General features: G+C 41.0%; 1 protein-coding gene across 2 annotated transcripts; it reads right to left on the bottom strand.

Annotated features, from left to right (window-relative positions):
• Positions 1 to 205: 205 nt before the first annotated feature.
• UBE2V1 (ubiquitin conjugating enzyme E2 V1) lies at positions 206 to 18,160 on the bottom strand. 2 transcript variants are annotated; one of them, XM_065415022.1, is made up of 5 exons: positions 18,074 to 18,152; positions 8,084 to 8,131; positions 6,329 to 6,477; positions 2,359 to 2,484; positions 206 to 1,983 (listed from the first exon to the last, which is right to left on the bottom strand). In XM_065415022.1, the coding sequence occupies exons 3-5, from the start codon at positions 6,371 to 6,373 to the stop codon at positions 1,837 to 1,839; spliced, it is 318 nt and encodes a 105-aa protein (XP_065271094.1). In that variant the 5' UTR covers positions 6,374 to 6,477; positions 8,084 to 8,131; positions 18,074 to 18,152; the 3' UTR covers positions 206 to 1,836. The 2 variants fall into 2 exon arrangements, with proteins under 2 accessions (XP_065271094.1, XP_065271093.1); XM_065415021.1 differs by lacking the exon at positions 8,084 to 8,131 and having other exon boundaries at positions 18,074 to 18,160.
• Positions 18,161 to 18,923: the final 763 nt, after the last annotated feature.

Below are 18,923 nucleotides of genomic sequence, written 5' to 3'. Positions count from 1 at the left end.
CTTTACAAAGTACTCTCAAGGAGGCAGCAGCACACCCAAATCAGGACAGTTGTTTCTTTCACCACACAACATTAAGTTATACGCAAAAATTTTCACATTTTACTATTAAATCAGACCACCATATTATGATCTGTAACAAGATACTCCAAAACATTTCAAGATTTCCCTAAGTGATCAAAATTCTAAACATAAATGCAATTAAAGCTTTGTCATATTAATGCACACTTTTTATTATATTAAAATCAGGCAATGGTCTGATACAATAAAAAGGCTGCTTATGGAATACTGTTATGTTAAACTTTAATTACAGAGGATGTTAAATCCTTACAACTAATATTTTCCTCAAAAGAGTTAATGGAAACATCAATTGTTCATTGACTTGATAGCCACTGCTTTAAAGTGTGGTTTTTACACAAACACTGAATTTGTCATAAAACTTAGGACACACTAGGTTGTTTGTATTTAAGCTTGCATCCACATATCAGCAGTTTGTGGTCCAAAACAGTAAGTCAGAAAAAGCAGTGATTTGCCAGGAAGCATTGCCAGTAAGGTCTCTCTCTAATCTGCTGTGCACACCATTTATCCCCAAATCTTCATGGAAGAGTTTCTCTCACAACACCTGAAGTGTCAAAACAAAGTCTACACTAAGTAGATTTGTCTCTAATTGTCAGGTCTTTAAAAAGGGTCAAAAGTAAGTGCATTGTTTATTAGTTAACATCCTCAGGTCAATTTTGAAGCACCAAAATTTGACTGGTTGTATTGGAGTGTGTGTTTAGAATTTCTACACGCAGAGTTTCCCCATTAAAGTTTGGCAGCTAGCAAATCCAAGCAATCCTGGTAAATTACCGCTCTTTTCACCATGTCAAAAGCCTATCTAATAACATCAGCCATGGCCAGCTTGGCGGTGTGGCAGCAGTGCCATGGGGGCAAGGGAGATCCAAGTTTGCGAGCAGAATAGATACTCTTGTTTCCCAGGCTGGTGAAGACTAAATTAATTGCAAAAACAAAATGACAAGCATGAGGGGACAGGTCAGGTGATTGCCCAAACACTTTCCCCTGCTGGCCACTGGCCAGAGGTAAGGAGAAGAGTCACAAACGGGGCAAAAATAAAGCAGCACCCTCTCTAGGAAGATGGGGGAGAGGAAAGATTGAAAAAACCCTGAATCCCTCACCCAAGGCCCATGTTATTGGGGGAGAAGGGAGGGGGGCAGGAGGAGAAATACAATCTGTGCCTTGGCCAAAGGGAAGAAGAAAAGCCTGCCCTAGATTACTAGGACTTAAAAAATAAAACCAACCACAGTCACATTCAGCCTTTACTAGAGATAGCACAAAGGGAGGGATGATTGAGGTTAGCACACATCCCCATTAGTAGTCCACAAAGCCCAGCATAGTCCTGGAAGCTAAAACCTTTGTGTCTATTCTAATAAATAGCCCTGAGCTTCAACTCTATTGCAAAAGACAGAGAAAGAAAAAAAACCCAACAACCCAGGCCAAACACACAGCAAGGTGATTGTGTGATATATGTTTTCACAGTTGAATTAAATGTGCCACACTGGTCTTGACAGTAATAAATTTAAATAGACTTTTCTTGATACCAGAAGTTCAACTATGTGGACAGTGGTTACACATGACAGGATTATTTGTTATAGCACAACTTATATTTCAAATGAAAAATTAGTATCATTTACAGTATCTCAAGATAAACTTCCTTTGAATGGGAACTTCCTTTCCAGTACTTTGAGGTCTACAAGATGCATCTAGAAAATTTACTACTGTGGAAAATGAAGACAGCTTAAATTGAATAAAGGGGCAGGATTTGTTTTTGTTTTTTTTAAATTAATTGCTGTAACATTGTCCTTCAGGTGGCTGAGGAAGTTTCATATTTTCTTTAGACATCATTAGACGCCGAAGCTCTTGCAGAACAACTTTGATACTATAAGAATTCTGCCATTTTGCTAGGACTGATATGGCTCTGGGATCCACCTAAAAATAGACAAAAAACACCACTCCTGTCAGTCCTCGGAGTCCAAAAAATATAGCTGCCTATCAGATACGGTGGTTTTTAATCAAGTTACTGCCAGCAAGTTTGAAAAACTTAACATATGTTTAGTTTCCTTTCAAGCTTAATAAATGCTTATACTGTGTAACAACCTGAGTGCTGCTAAGGCAAAAGAGGAGTTGTTAGCAATATCTTTCAAGTACTGAAACAAATTTGATGACAATTACCTTACACCTCCCCTCTTCCACTACTCAAAAAGAAAGCAAAGTATTTTGTTAAACATCTGAGTAAAGATGTAGGTTCAAATTAACGCTCAATGTTTAAACCATGTTAACATAAACAGAAAAAAAACAACTTACCACTCCATTAGAACTATTTACTCCATTCATATTAATTTTTGTTACAAATCTTACAAATGGAGGTGCTTCTGGATATTTAGGCCCACATTCTATTTTAAGGCTGTATATTCTGTTTTCATAAATTGTCTGGAAGAGAGGAACATCTGTGTCAGGCAGTATTAGAATCACTTAATTACAATAGTCATCAGGGACACAAAGTTTGAGTGTGACACACATGGTGGATTTTTCCACATTTGCTAAGCTACACTCTGAAAATTGCCAGAAAAATTCACTTAGTGCCCAACATAGACAAAGCTTGTCATACTGCACACCAATACTTAAACTATCATCTATTTATCAGATTATGGAATACAACCGACATCCCTGCTTGGGGATTAATTTAGAGTAAAGTAATCCAGTATTAGACTTCAGTTTCATACCAGGCAATTCAAAAGCATATGCAGTTTTGAATTGTAGGTTCAATGGGCTAGGCTACCTCGGAAATGAAACCAATGCTTTATATTAGCCAGCTATTTAAACCCAATTTACCCCAAAAAGCCTGTAATTTTTTAAATTTTATCAGAAACATTTAATTGTAAATACTACAGCTAGATCTCGATTTTTGCACCATATTCATAACTCACCAAAGTGAAAGTTGTGGGGAGATAAGGAGAATGCTCCGAATCACAATACATTCATAGGTCACTCCCCATCCCCAGACAAGGAATCAAAGGATTATTATTTTTCATAGCAATTACACTGTGCTAGGTGCCTTACAGACATATAAGACAGTCCCTACCCTGAGGAACTTACAATCTAGCTAAACATATGGAAAGGAGGACATAAAATGTACAGGGACTGAAGAACATATCTTGTTGTTTTGCAAATTTTAAAGATGATTTAAGACAGTGGGGAGAGGAATTAGGACAACTAATGGAGTGGTGGTGGGGGGGAAGATAACTAGAAACTACAGGAGTTTTAAGTGTCCACATGGTAGCCTGGGTCAGGGAGGGATTCCAGCTGTAACAGGCAACAATGAAGGGAGCATGACAGAAGGCCACAAAGGGGGGAGGCCTGGATAGAGCAGAAAGTCTCCGGACTGGGAAATCTGAGCACAGATTCCTGCAGAGTCAACATGACTCTGAATGCCAAAAGACGGGAATTGCTCAAAAACTACAAGTTCTGTCATCATGCAAGCATACGGGCACTCAGAAACATAATGCTGTGTGTTTTTACACAGAGGGTTCTCTATGTAAAATCCTAGTGGAGATAAGCCACAGGCAGTTTTTACTTTAACACAGGCTAACAGAAATCAACTATATGCCCCCCACCTGGGGAATAACCTTGATGTACAAACAAAAGGAAGAACTACTTCACACAATACACAGTCAGGGGATGTTGTGAAGGCCAAAACTACAAATGGATTCAAAAAAGAATTAGATGAGTTCATGGAGGACAGGTCCATCAATAGCCATTAGCCAAGATGGTAAGGGATGCAATCCCATGTTTAGGGTGTCCCTAAGTCTCTGACTGCCAGATGCTGGGACTGGACAACAGGGTATGGATCACTTCATGATTGTCCTGTTCTCTCCCTTTGAATAATCTGGTATTGGCCACTGATGGAAGACAGGATAATGGGCTAGATGGATCATTGGTCTGACCCAGTATGGTCATTCTTGTGTAGGTACATTGGAGGTAAAAAATACGTATGCCTTGTCTCCGCTAGGATTTTACATTGAGAGAGCTCTCCTCAATGTAAACACATGCTTAAGTGCAATCTCTTCACAATTATGGTGCAATTTGACTACGGACAGATTGAGAAAGTGGCCAGCAAGCACTGGGATATGATCTATTACAAGATTTAGAGTAAAGACACAGATGCATATACATATCTGTTACTAGTAAACTAGAACCTGCCAGTTTGAAACTCAAGTAAGAGTCACTGTATTCATAGACAGGTACACACACAAATGCATTGCAGCTGTCTTTCTATGCAACAGTGACATCCAGTGGTCAGTTATGCAGAGCAGGATTTTCTAATGACTTTGGTAGGAGAGATCTTTTTAAAAGGTGTCAGACAGGAAAGGTGAAAAACAGAAGATAGTTGTGAACTGAGGCAAAGAGTTGTCACCTCCAGACAGATTGGATTATCCTACACAATTCTGACATTAGAATCACTTCGCTGTACTTTGCTCCCATGACAACACTTCTATGGTAAAAGCACACAAGTGTGTGCAGATTTCAGTCTCTTTTTAAATATTTGTTTAATACAAGACTGTTGAATGACAAGTACTAAAAGACAGGATCATATAAGTGTCTATAGTCAATAAAAATATTTACAGCCAAAATTGAGGTTGGCACACCATTTATCCCCCAATCTTCATGGAAGAGCTTCTCTCAGAACACCTGAAGTGTCAAAACAAAGTCTACACTAAGTTGATTTGTCTCTAATTGAATGGTAAAGCCTCAGCTGGAGTACTAAGTTCAGTCACCCTATCTCAGAAGTGGCTACAAATAGACAGGTGCAGATATAGGCAATGAGAGCATCTAAAGGCTTCCATATAATGATGGGTTGAAAAGACTGGGATTACTTAGAGAGGAGACAGAGACCAGACATGATATACACATCATAATGCAATGGTATGGTGAAGGTAATAGTCACTCACATTTATTCTTCCATAGTAAAAGAGCAATGGGATAGTCAGTGAAACTGGAAGGCCGCAAGTCAATTTAAGAGCGATGAGGAAGGTTTCTGTGTGTGTTTTTGTTTTAAGATACACACAATGTATAAGTGACATGTGGAATTTACTACTGCAAAGTAGAGGCCAAGAGTTTAATAGGATTAAAAAAAGGATTTGACATATGGATGAGAACATATAGTTACATTATCCTTCTATATTGTTAAAAAGTAGGGATAAAGCCTCATGAGACCCAGCAGAAGCCAATCACTAACTGATAAGGAGTCACCTATGGGAACACTCCATAGATGGTAGGGCCTAGAGGGGCTCACCCCACTGTAGAGACATCAACAAAGTTCCTGCCCAAATAAATTAGTCCAATTTGTCCACTACTGGCAGAGCGTAGTCACATGGACCATAGCTCTGAAGAACCATCATACCAGCCATGTTTTAGACTAGCTATGAGATACTAAGCTTGTCACCACTGTAGGTTTCAGACTGCAAGACCATGAGGTTAGTACGTAAGGTACTTTGAAAATATCAAATGATATGGAACACTAAGCCTAATTATTTGTCTCACACATAGCGATAACATAGCTGTACCGCTATCATCAAGATGTCCTTTTTACTAACCTCTCTAAACAGGAGGACAGATACTCTCCAGCTGCAGTATTACTGTAAAGAGCATAGTAGCATTATAAAAAGCCACTCTGAGGCATATTAAATACACAGATTGGGAGACAGATGATAAGAAAGTCAAAAGCACAATTTAGTTTATGGCTAGAACCTCAAATTCTAATAAGAGTTTTCTGGGTTAGCTGAAACTTTAAAGGAGCAAGCCAGTTTTGCTGCAACAGAAATACCAACCCCCCCCCAAATCTCAAGAAACTCCCTAAAGCGATGACCAAAACTGAACTGAACTAATGCAGAATATGTTAATAGATAAGGACTGGCTAGTGAGATATTACCAGTATTAGCTCCATATTTAACTCTTACAGGCTTTGAGACTTTGCTGTAATTCAGGGCTACAGGACACTAGAAAATTACTGTGTAAATTAATCTGTAAATGTGAACGTCACTTGTGTAGCAGAGCTAATCAATTAACAGGTATTAGCATTGTTTAAAGTCATAAGCAGAAAGATATACTGGCATATCAACCCCAATTTATATGCCAAGTGAATCTGGTTGCATACACGTACCCACTCAGATACATGCATGAGAATGTCTGCAGGGGGGGGGGGGGGGGGGGGGAAAGGAGAGGAAAGCAGAATGTTGAGTGACGCTGGGATTTATATCTGAAAGTTGATGCTTACTCTTGGAGGCCCAATAATCATTCCTGTCCATCTTGTAAGTGTCATATCTTCATCATCTTCAAGACCCCAGCTAACTGTACCATCTCCTACTCCTTTCTGACCTTCTTCAAGTTCTTCCAACAGTCGAAAATTACGAGGAACTTTTACTCCTAAAAAGAATCAGAAAAACTTTGAACTGAGAGTATCTGGCAGTGACATAAGACTGGATAATTGGACTGCTACTTTTGATAATCCTATGTCAAAACATTTAGACCAAAACCTTGATAACAGCAATATTTCTGAGTGGCAGTATTTTCATGGTGGGAGGAAGATACAAGATCAGACCTTAAATATAAAAATAAGTGGAAACAAGGAGTCTTTTGCATTTACCAAAAAAAAAATCATGCTATTGAGCCAAGGCAGCTAGGCTCTGCATTAGTGCATACAGCCAGAGGAGGAAGAGGACCTCTGTGTATTCAGAGATGTAAGCAGTATATTTACTTCCTGCTTCCTTACAGTCTGTCTTCCTACTTTATGTCCATTTCATTTAGAAGATAAAAGGTAGAAGCTACAACATTTTGTAAGAGCCTAGACATCTATGAATCTTTCCAGAGCTTTTTAAAAGTAGCAAATCAATCTGTTTTGTAACATAAACAAGTTAATTTGAAATTAATTGTAGTGGACTTCATCAGTGCAAGATCTAGCTAAAGTACTTATATGGGCCCTCCAATATTGTAATATCTGAGCACCTCACCATCTTTAACAAACTTAGGCCACAACACTCCTGTGAGGTAGGGAAGAATTATCAGTACCATTTCACAGGTGGGGAACTAAGACACAGAGAGGCTAAGTGACTTTCCCTTTAAGACCACGCCACAGCCATTAAGAATCCTGAATAAATCCTATTCTGTGTCATATTCTTTTATTTGCTCACAGTACATGCTTAAGAACAGTCCTAAGAGAAACAAAGATGCATTGATAGGACAGAGAACGCTAATGGAGTTATTTTCCACTTGACCTTCTAAAGAAATTTTTGTTTACAGAAACACCAAAAGGTTAACTATTGAATAGTTGCATAACATGCAATATGACTGAAGAGAATGCCTAGTCCCCTTCTCCAGCCTCACCTGTTGGTTAGCATAGAAGAAACAGACAGACATTCTGTTTATGGGACTAAAATGTTCTCAGTGATGAGTAAGCTCATCTAGTGCTCAAGAAACATGACACGAGGAAAGCGGCAAAGCAAGAGTCTTGAAAATCTCTCCTTTGACTGCTTGAGAACCTGGAAGGGTTGTCACATTGCACATGAGAGTGCTTAGAGTAGGACAACTTTAGTGTCTTTAAAGTCTCTCTCAAGTGTCTTAAAAACCTAAAAAGGACTGAATGCCAATTCTGATTTTGTTGTGGAATCAGTCCTAATCCTCAAACACTACAATATACATTAAAAAAAATCCAAACCCTTGAACTGACATAAGAATGCCAAGTAACCTGGACACAAAAAAAAACAAAAAAACAGTGGTCTCATATTGGGCATCTAAAACTCTGACACTTGACAAATTTGGCCTTAATATCATTCCGCCTCAACTTGCCATCTGTAAAGAAGGGATAATACCACCACCTCATCTCATTGGGTGAAAATAATTCATTAAGATATGTAGACACCACAGAAGAGCCCAAGATGAAGTTAGTTCTGTATTCAGTGCAAGGTTTGGATGGTTTGTGGTAAGGCATGGAGCCACATACTGACAAGGATAAAAGGAAATATTGAATAGCTACCCAGTCAGTGAGCACCATCAAGTCTGTGCACTGAATAAGGCAGGAATCCTGTGGGAAGAAAGCAGTATGTGATCATTTGATTAAAGACTAGCATAATGTAAATGCACAGGAAAGTCAAACTAAAGTTCAAACGGCAACATTAACTCCGTCATTTCCTAACCTGAGTGTTGACTTTGAAACCTTAATCAGGTGTGGGGGAAGGTGTGCATAATATTAATATAAGTTCTCATGGGAACAGACAGCAACATTGATTTAGGGCCCTTCCAAATACTCTGATTCAGAATGAGTCAGAGCAATGAATAGCAAGGGTCCTAGAAATAATAGATTGTAGAGTAGCAATTAAACTAGTCTGTGGATCACTGGTGGTCCACAGAGAGCTGGCTGGTCATAGGGCTTCCTTGTTCCTAACTGCTGTATCACAAGAGTGAGTCAACTACATTTTCCACATATGACAAATACTGGCATAATTTTTTTATTAAGTGTAGTTATGGAGACTGACAACACAACAACAAAACAAACCTGTTTGCTTTAAGAGCCCTTCAATACAAAAACAGAATACAGACGAAATAAGTAGTTTAGTCCAAGTTTGAATAACTACATCATCAAAACAGGCTTCAGATTATAAATTTTAATTTAGCCAATTCTTTATGAACCCAGAATACTCTGAGCAGCAGCTTCAAATTTCATTTAAATTAGGACACAAAAGGTAGGAGAAAAATCTACATCATCTTAGTTTACTGCCTGCAGACCTCATGGAAATATTCCAAAGAGAAATATATTATATTATAAACTTAAGAGCAAAAGTAGAAAGATTACCACAGTGAACCTGCTAGAGACTTAACTATAGCAGCACTGAATGTTAAATCTCCAGTTTCACGGGTTTATAAATTGGATATAAATTTTAAGTCTTGAGTAAATTTGTACCCACCTGGCCTCAATCTTAGACTTTTGTTTACTAGCTCTGACAAACCCCATGAAGGACATTTAGTTTTACAGTAGGGACTGGAAAAAAAATCCACTTGCCAGCCATAAGTGGAGAAGCCATATTTCTATAGATCTCAAGTTCCTAAAGAAGAGTTGCTAGCCTTATGGTTATGAAGAAAGCATTCCAAGTTCTAAGTGATACAGCGCCCTCTTCATGAGCCTTTGATCCTTAGAATTCCACCAAGCAGCAGCAGCAGCCTAAAACTAATTCTTGGTAAGTAATTCTCTATCAAGTCATCTCAGATTTTAAGTTGCTTTCCAACAATGACCTGCCAGACCCAGGCACAACAGGATAAATTAAAGATGCAGAAGATTGACCGGATTTTTTCCTTTATCAGTCAGAATCTAAGATAATTTTTGTATTAAGAAAGAAAAATATGCTTCCAGGCAGATATATGAAAGTCCTAGTTTGACAAAAGGCATTAAAAAACATTCCAAAGTTCAACTCCTATTAAACCACTTAAGTACAAAAAAATTAACAGGGCATATGTTAACTCTTAGTTAGACCTCTTGCATCTTGTCAGTCTGAGGTACAGTATTAAAAGTTAGAGCACAGAAAGCCTTGATACTTAAGTGTTTTTAGTTTAATTAAAAACACTTAAAGTAGTTCAAATAAGTCACAAACAAATGTATATTTGATGAAGCAAAAAAAGTAAAGTCCATTACTCTGCTTTTCTGAGCTTTTCCAACTTAAGAAATTTCAGTTATATAATTTAAATGATACCAGATTCAGAACTTGTACAACCAAACTGAAGCGCACAGTATGTTTTACAAAGGTAAAGACTTTTCAAAAACTGGGTCCATTTTGGAAGCACCAAAGTACTTTAGCAGCGCTAGTAGGTTCTGATACAATGAAATGGTCAAAGTACTTTGACGGACAGATGCTGCACCAATGAAATGGTCAAAATACTTTGACGGACAGATGCTGCACCATGAAAGTCAAAAGGAGTTTTACCATCGATTTCAATATGCACAGAATCAAACCTTCAGAGTAAAGAGTAAGCTTTACATTGGCATGACAATGAAAGATTACATCTGCAGCTTTTCTTTCTACAGAGGAGTTAAGATACAAGCATTTATCTTTTGGCACATATGGATTTATCTCAACTGTAAGGGATAAAGCACAAGAATTTATGGCTAATACATTTCAGTAATTAGGAACTCTAACAAAAAGAAGTCCTTGTTCTGTCAAGGATAATTTTACATAACTAATTTAAAGAGGAAACATATCAGATTCTGATCTCTCATACCAATTTTAACTTTGACATCAGTAATTACTCCAGATTTAACTAGCTTAAGTGAAATCACATCTTTCAACCATAACTTATCTTTTGTACCTAAATACAGAAAACAGCTAGCAAAAAAATATTTTAAAATACTTTCCATGTTATGTTTGATATTACAGCCTTAATTATATCTGCTCCAAGTATTCTTTTACAGTTCTTCTTTGGAACTATTTTTAAATGCTAGGTTTTCCAACAATCACAAAATTAAATACTCTTTTAGATGCAGAAGTTTGTCCTCAGAATACTTTTGAAGTGATGCAATATTTAGCGTTTAATTAAAGGCTTTTGCTTATGACACAAACTGTAAGAAGCCAGGAAATTTAAAGTTCATATGTTGCCCTTACATGTCATTGTACTCAAACAAGACAACAGAAACGGACTTGTACTGAGATATTTAACCAGCCCCCAAACCCTATGAAATACTTCTGAATAAGATAAAGTGCTAGTTGCATACTTTTATACTAAGGTGCATTCCTTGTAAATTAGACTAATGGCTAGTCCACACTAGAAGCGCTACAGCGGTGTAGCTCGCCGCTGTAGCGTGTCTGGTGAAGACGCTCTCTGCCAACGGAAGACAGCTTTCCTGGTGGCATAATAAAAGCACCTCCCCGAGAGGCACTAGCCCGCTGACATAGTGCTGTCTACACCAGCGCTTGGGTTGGTGTAGCTTACGTCATTCAGGGGGATGGCTTACTGACACCCCTGAGCGACATAAGTTATATCGTAATAACCTGTAGTGTACACAAGCCCTAAAATGGCTTACAGAGACTTGCATTTCCATTAAAGAGGTCTCAAACTAAAGAAAACTTTGTAGTACAAATTAGACAGTTGCAACGTCAACATTGTTTCTTAGTTTAAGCTGTGAAACAAGCCATAACAGCTACATCAGCTACAATTTATTTTACTAAGGAAGTCATTCAAAACTAATATTGTGGGGAAAATATTTACACCAACTCTTATGAGACAAAAGTATTTGTTTTTATATGCGACAAGAATATTGGTGATGTTGAGTTCAACATTCTCTCTCAAACTTCCACCTTCAAAAAAAAAAAAAAAAATTTCCTTTAGTACTGCTAGAATATCTGAAATTAATCCCTTTGATTAAAAAAAGCTTCTAAATAGCTGATCCTTTTGTACTCAATTATAAAATAAAATGCAAGTGTTATCTGGATATTAAGATTAATTTAAAACAGCAGGAAGTTCACGCCAGCAGATTAGAGCAAATATGATACAAAACTTTATTTTTAACTAAAATCCTGTGTCAGTTTAATATCAGGTTTCTTATAAGCACACAGGAACTGCCATACTGGATCAGCCCAAGGTCCATCTAGATCAATAACCAACACCAAATGCTTCTGAAGAAGTTGTAAAAAACCTACTGTAGGCAGATGAGGGATAATTTGCTGTCCATGCTAGATCTCATCTTGCTTTCTAGTAGTTAGAGATTGGCTTAAACCATGAAGCTCAAAGTCACTTAGCATTAACTATAATAATTCTGGTTATTCTTGTTATCCATATACATGTCTAATCCCTTTTTGAATCTTACTAACTTCTTGGCATCAGCAACATCCAGCGTCAATGAATTCCACAGGCCAGTTAGGCATTGCACAAAAAACCCACTCTCTTACCAATTTTGAATTTGCCATCTTTGGATTTAATTGAATGGACCTTAGTTCCTGTGTTACGAGACAGGAAGAACAGAAGCTACCAATCTACCTTCTCCACACCCCTTTTTTATGTACATTTATTGTGTCCCCTCTTATTCATCTCCTTTCTTTTCAATCTCTTCATATGAATTTTTCTACACCCCATATCACTTGTCATCCTTCACTAACTCTGCAAAATGCTTTTTTGAGATAGGAATATCACACAGTACTCCAGATGAGGCCACACTATTGATTTATATGATGGCATAGTATTTTCGATATTATTCTCCAGCCTATTCTTTATGCATCCTAACACTTCGATTTTAACTATAGATGCATATTAGGCAGAGATCTTAACTGCCTTAACTCATCTGCAACCAAGCCTAGAATCCCGAACTGTAGTAACTCGGGAAAATCAGAACTTTGTAAGGTGTGGGAGTAGTTTATTTTTTCCCCTCCACTGTGTATTATTTTGTATTTAGCAATGCTGAACTTCATATGCAATCTTGGTGCCCATTCACCTAGTCTGGTTAGCTCCCTCTGAAGTGCTGCACAGTCCCCTCTGGTCTTGACTAGACTAAGTAACTCTCTATTATCTGCAGATTGTTACCTTTCTCATTTCATTAATCTGTTTACTACATGACACTGGACCTAAGATGGAACCTTGAGGTACCTTGCTGTTAAATTTTTGCTATGATGAAAGTTGACCATATAATCCCAGTGTTTTCTGTGTAATAGATAGTTTTTGATCCATTATAACACTTTGCTGTTCTCCTCATGACTCCTTAGATCTTTCTGTAGTGTCTTATGAGGGACCTTGTCAGGGGCCTTTTGCAAGTCTAAAAATAAGAAGTTCAACCAGTTATTCTTTATTCACACATTTAAAAAATTCTGAGATATAAAAGAGTGTCTTCCTTTGCAGAAACCATACTGGTTAGATCGTATCATATCAAGATATTTCAGAAACATTATTATTTAATTTTTAATTATTGTTTCAACCTATTTCTTAGATGTAGATGTAAGGCTCACTGGTCTGTAATTCTCTCAATCATCCCTGGAGCCTTTTTTAAATATAGGTACAACTGCTACTATCCAATCCTCTGGAACAGTGCTGTCTTTAGATGAGAAATTGGGTATTTTTGTTAAAGAGGAGGAGCCCAGCCACTTAAGTTCTTTTACTGAAACACTATATGCTACAGATATCATTCAAAGATATCCAAGTGCTTTACAAATAAACATGCATACCTCAAAAGGATTTTGTGAAACAAGTATTGTATCTTATTAGTAAAGTAGATTTTGATAAGTTGCTTGCCAAAAAGCCCCATGGTAAATCAAAAGAAAAAACAAACAAACAGAAAACCCCAAGAGACTCATTTCCCAGGTCCTTGTCGTACCCTTAAGACTACACTTATGAAGCTTCCGGTATCAACTGTGTACGTTACCAACAGTATCACTGTAACATTACTGAAAATGAGTCTAAAAACTGCATTGTTGGTCACATGGCAGGATCTATTACCAGCAACAAACAGTTGCTTCATTTACCAACTGAACAAAGCCCAAAGTTAGATTTAAATTAAGTTGTTGGCCTATATTCTAAGGTTCCACAATTAGAGGTTAGGGCAAAGTCTCAGGATTCCCATACCATGTTAAAAAAGTTACATACCAATTTTAAGAGTTTTTGCCAAAAGTAGTTAAGGTACACAACATCCTACCAGCAGCAATTTAAACTTGAACATGACCATTAGCACATGCTCTTCACTGACATGCAAAGTTCCTGCACCATTTCCCCCCCCCCCCCCATACCACATATTACCTCAATACTACAAGAGCCAATAAAGCAGAGCTTTTAGAACAGGGGTGAGCAAACTACGGCCCCCTGGCCCCATCCGGCCCACCAGCCATTTTAATCTGGTCCTCAAGCTCCCGCTGGGGAGCGGAGTCTGGGGCTTGCCCCACTCCTGCACTCCAGCCACGGAGCAGGGTTCAGGGCTGCTCCACATGGCTCCCAGAAGCAGCAGCATGCCCCCCCTCCGGCTCCTGCGCATCGGGGCAGCCAGGGGGCTCCGCTCCGTACGCTGTCCCTGCCCCAAGCGCCGCCTCTGCAGCTCACATTGGCCGGGAATCACGACAATTGGGAGCTGCAGGGACAGCACCTGTGGATGGGGGAGCGCGCAGCAGAGCCGCCTAACTGCGTAGGAGCCGGAGGGGGACATGCCACTGCTTCCGGAAGCTGCTTGAGGTAAGCACTACCCGGGGCCTGCACCCCAAGCCACCCCCCCGTGCCCCATCCTTGATCCCCCTCCTGCCCTCCAAACCCCTCGGTCCCAGCCCAGAGCACCCTCTTGCACCCCAAACCCTTCATCCCCAGCCCCATCCCAGAGCCTGCACCCCCAGCCAGAGCCCACACCGCTCCTGCCCCAACCTGAAACCCCCTCCCGCACCCTGAACTCCTCATTTCTGACTCCACCCCGGAGCCTGCACCCCCAGCCAGAGTCCTCACCCCCTCTTACACCCCAACCCCAATTTTGTGAGCATTCATGACCTGCCATACAATTTACATATCCAGATATGGCTCTCGGACCAAAAAGTTTGCCCACCCCTGTTTTAGAATTACATGGAGATAGAACGTGATCCAGAAGAAGCAACATACCCATTATCAAAACACATTTTACTGGTTAGTTAAGATTGTTCAGGTCTGGCCTACAATGCAATGCCATGTCATGTGGAAGCCAGGTACCAATAAAAGTTTTAGACTTTGTCTCCATGAAATGTTGGTTGCATAGCTCCGACTGCATCTCCTCATGCACATCCCCTCATGTCCACACAGACAGTGAATTTATGGATCTGCACTGGCTTCAAAAGAAAGCCACTTGCCTTATTCTTCCAGACAAACATAAATTGAAAAGTCAGCAGCTGCAAAGGATTATTGGGAAAATATGGCTGCCAGAATGAAGTGACATGAGAGAGCTTGATGAGGTCATATCACAGTTTCATGTTTTATACTGAGTGTTCCAACATGGTCTCCTGAAATATACCGCACATTTGTGGCAGAACAGAGATGATATCAGGATTATGAGAACTTTTATATATAGATCCATAAAATACAAGCTTTATGGCAGTAGCCATTGCATTGCTAGAACACCAGGGTTTTCCCCCTTTAAATCTTGATTCTCTACAACCATTGTTCTTATAAACTTTAAACTGTCTTTGGAAAGAGGCTACCCCAAGAGAAAGATCTTAAGATTTGTTCATTTGCTACTTCAAAGAGGAATGTCCTATGATTAATGGATGGATGTGTAATTTTACATTTCAACAGAGATTTTAAAACAACTATTCTCATGCAACATTTGAAACCCGAACACTGGGGCAAGAACCTGAAAGTGAAACTGACTTTATTATTCAACTTGAAGAAATTAAGTAGACAATGCCCGTAGAATCTGTAACTAGATTTTGAATATTCTTTCAGTATTAACATAAGGCATTTCGTTACGGATGTAAAGAGGTTTATTTACAATAAGAGATTATGCTGGTAGAGTTTGTTTAGCCTTTCAAATTAGATTAACAATAAAATTAAAAGCCTCAAAATCCTCAGTCTTTGAAATATATTAGGCCTGTAAAGGACATTAGGTCAAGCCCTCCCCGTGAAGAGCTATGTGCTGCAAAAGTGAATACAAAGACATCTAATTTCATCTAGACAAAACCAGTTTTAGCCCAATAAGTGACCAAAATGATTTTGGGGGTTTTCAGGTCTCACTACACAGCATTAGCCAGAAAAAAAAGTGTTCAAATATGTAGCACCTGCAAGTCATTGCTTCATCAACAAAGAAAAAGCAGAGCCCAACTCACATTGTTATGTTATCCAGTTGCCAGTGTCTGAAACCTCATTTTAAACTTTTACCCCAGAATTGAGATAAATAAATACCTGATAAGTGAGAAGAGACAAAGGGATCGAAGGCTCAACCTTAGGAGAGATGCATTATTCTGGTAGGCATAACCAATGACAATATAGACAGCTTTTCCTTTATGAACTGCTAAAGAGATGTCTTCTTGAGTTTCCCCACAGAGATTTCAGCTGACTCAACATTCTCCCCCAAGTCAATTTATACAGCTTCTGTGAATCGAAGGGCTGAGCTACCTTAAAATGCTGCAGCAGCACCAATATAGCACTTCAGTGAACGTGCTACCTATGGCACATAGGTACTCCTCCTCCATGAGAAGTGGTAGCTATGTTGAGGGGAGAAGCTGTCTACACTGGGGGTTATGTCAGTTTAGCTGCCTCACTCAAGCATGTGGATTTTTTAAACCCCTAAGCAACCAAGTTATACCAACCTAATTTCCTAGTGTATTTCTGGTCTCACTCATGGTTGTTTTTACTGCACCCAGATACACAGGGTTCAGTTCAATTCAGCCAACACACAACACCTTTTGGAAACAGATTCTATCTCCCTTCCTCCATTTCTCCCACCCCATCCTGTGCTGTAATTTGTCATGTCTCAAAGTATATTTATACTTAAACCACTGTGGCTGCGCTGCTGTAGCGCTTCAGGCCTAATCTACACTAAAACATTAGCTCACTTTAGCTCAATCAGGGGTGGGAAAACTCCACACCACTGAGTGGCATAGCTAAATCGACTTAAGTCCTCATATAGACAGTGCTAAATTGATGGAAGAATTCTTCTGTTGACATAGCTACTGTCTCTTGGAAAGGTGAGAATCCCTCCCATCGGTGTATGTAGTGTCTACACTGAAGCACTATCATGGCGCAGCTGTGCCACTGTAGCATTTTAAGTGTAGACAAGTCCCCAGTGTAGAAACTACCTACGCCAACAGGAGAGGATCTCCCATGAGTGTAGGTAATCCACCTCCTCAAGAGGTAGTAGCTAGGCTGACAGAAGAATTCTCTGGTCAACCTAGCACTGTCTACACAGGGGATTTGGTCAGTATAGCTAAGTCTCTTGGGGATATGGATTTTTTACACGCTGACCAACGTAGCTATGCCGATATAAATTCCCAATGTATACCCGCCCTTAGTAACTTCAGGTTTACTCTAATAACCCTGTTAATCAGGGAACAATATCATACTCAGAAGTGATAAAAGAGTGGGATTGAATGCTTGAGAAAGAGGAATCATGTTGAGGATCAAGGAGAAGAACATCCTCACAACTTGGAACAAGGCATCCCCATTCTCCTCCAGACTGGTTTTATCACAGGCATACCATCTTGACATCCCACAGCCTGGTACCCCCAGAACTCTACTGCCCAAAAGGCACCCATCCTGGTACACAAGGCACCCCTCCTCTAGCCTAGCACCCCCAAAACGCCTTTCCCCTCCAGGGACACACAGCCTGGCACACAAGGCACCCCCAGAACACCCTTCCCCCCCAGAGACACCTCATCCTGACACACAAGGCAGCCCTCCTCCATCCTAGCACCCCCAGAATGCCCTCCCCAGGGACACACAGCTTGGCACACAAGGCACCCCTCCTCCAGCCTGGCACCCCCAGATCGCCATCCCCCCCCCCAGGACACACAGCCTGGCACACAAGGCAGCCCCTCCTCCAGCCTGGCACCCCCAAAACGCCCTTCCCCCCCAGGGACACACAGCCTGGCACACAAGGCAGCCCCTCCTCCAGCCTGGCACCCCTAGAACGCCCTTCCCCCCAGGGACACACAGCCTGGCACACAAGGCAGCCCCTCCTCCAGCCTGGCACCCCCAAAACGCCCTTCCCCCCCAGGGACACACAGCCTGGCACACAAGGCAGCCCCTCCTCCCCCCTGGTACCCCTACACCCCCACAAGCGCCTGCTCCGCCTTAAACCCCTCCCCCCGGAACCTCGCCCGCCAGGACTGGGGCCTCCAGCAGCAGCAGCCCCCTGACGCTGGGGCCCCCGGCCTAGCGCCCCCAGCCGCCACCCCTCAAGCCCCAGACACGCCCCGCCGGCGAACCCCCGCTCACGGAGCCCACTGGGCCGAAGCTGGTCACCCCCCGCCTCCGGTACAAGCTACCCCCCCTCCTCCTGCGGCGGCGAGTCCCTCCTCCCCGGCCCGGCCTCGGCTACCCGAGCCCCGCTTACCCGAGCCCGTGGTGGCCGCCATCTTGCGCCGCTGTCGCTCCGACTAGCCCGGCCCTGCCGCCCACGTCACCTTAACGCGGGAAGTGCGGCGGTAAGCGAGTCGGGGGCTGGCTGACGGGACGCGGTGCAGGCGGGCGCAGTAAGAAAGGGCCTGGGGGCGGGGCGGGGCGGGGCTGACCAGGGGGACCTAGACAGAGAGATTTCTAGATACAGATATCTTGTGTGGGAAATTAAACCCGCGGGCGGGCGGCCCGTATGTGGGTTTCAGAACAATAGACGTTAGAAGAGGAAGAGGAGATGAGAGCAATAACAGTAACTAGTACGAAAAAAAGCGAGGAGTCCTTGTGGCACCTTAGAGACTAACACATTTATTTGGGCATAAGCTTTCGTGGGCTAAAACCCACTTAATCAGATGTATGAAATACAAGATACAGGAGCAGGTATAAATACATGAAAGGATGTGGGTTGCTTTACCAAGTGTTACGTCAGTGTAATGAGATAAATCAATTAACAGCAGGATACCAAGGGAGGAGAAATCACTTTTGAAGTGGCATAAGGCTAAATTCAGTGCCTTGCATGGTCACAGGTTTCAGTGGTAGCCGGGGAGCCTGGAGGCATAGAATCTATAGGGGAGATGACAGTACCCCCACTATAAAAATTATTCCAGCACCCCTGTCTATAGGGTAGTGAAGCTAGCACATATAGAGGAACAAAGCCTGTATCTATAGGGGACACTAGGTTATCACAATGCCAGTATCTCTATCAAGAGAGTTAATGATGGTAATACTATTGTTATGTATTATTTTACAGCCCCCCCAATGTGTCCTATGTGCCTATACGAGGGATTAAA

This window comes from Emys orbicularis, chromosome 12, assembly GCF_028017835.1.
Source record: "Emys orbicularis isolate rEmyOrb1 chromosome 12, rEmyOrb1.hap1, whole genome shotgun sequence".
Lineage (NCBI taxonomy): Eukaryota > Metazoa > Chordata > Testudines > Emydidae > Emys > Emys orbicularis.
This window is presented reverse-complemented; position numbering and strand designations above follow the sequence as displayed.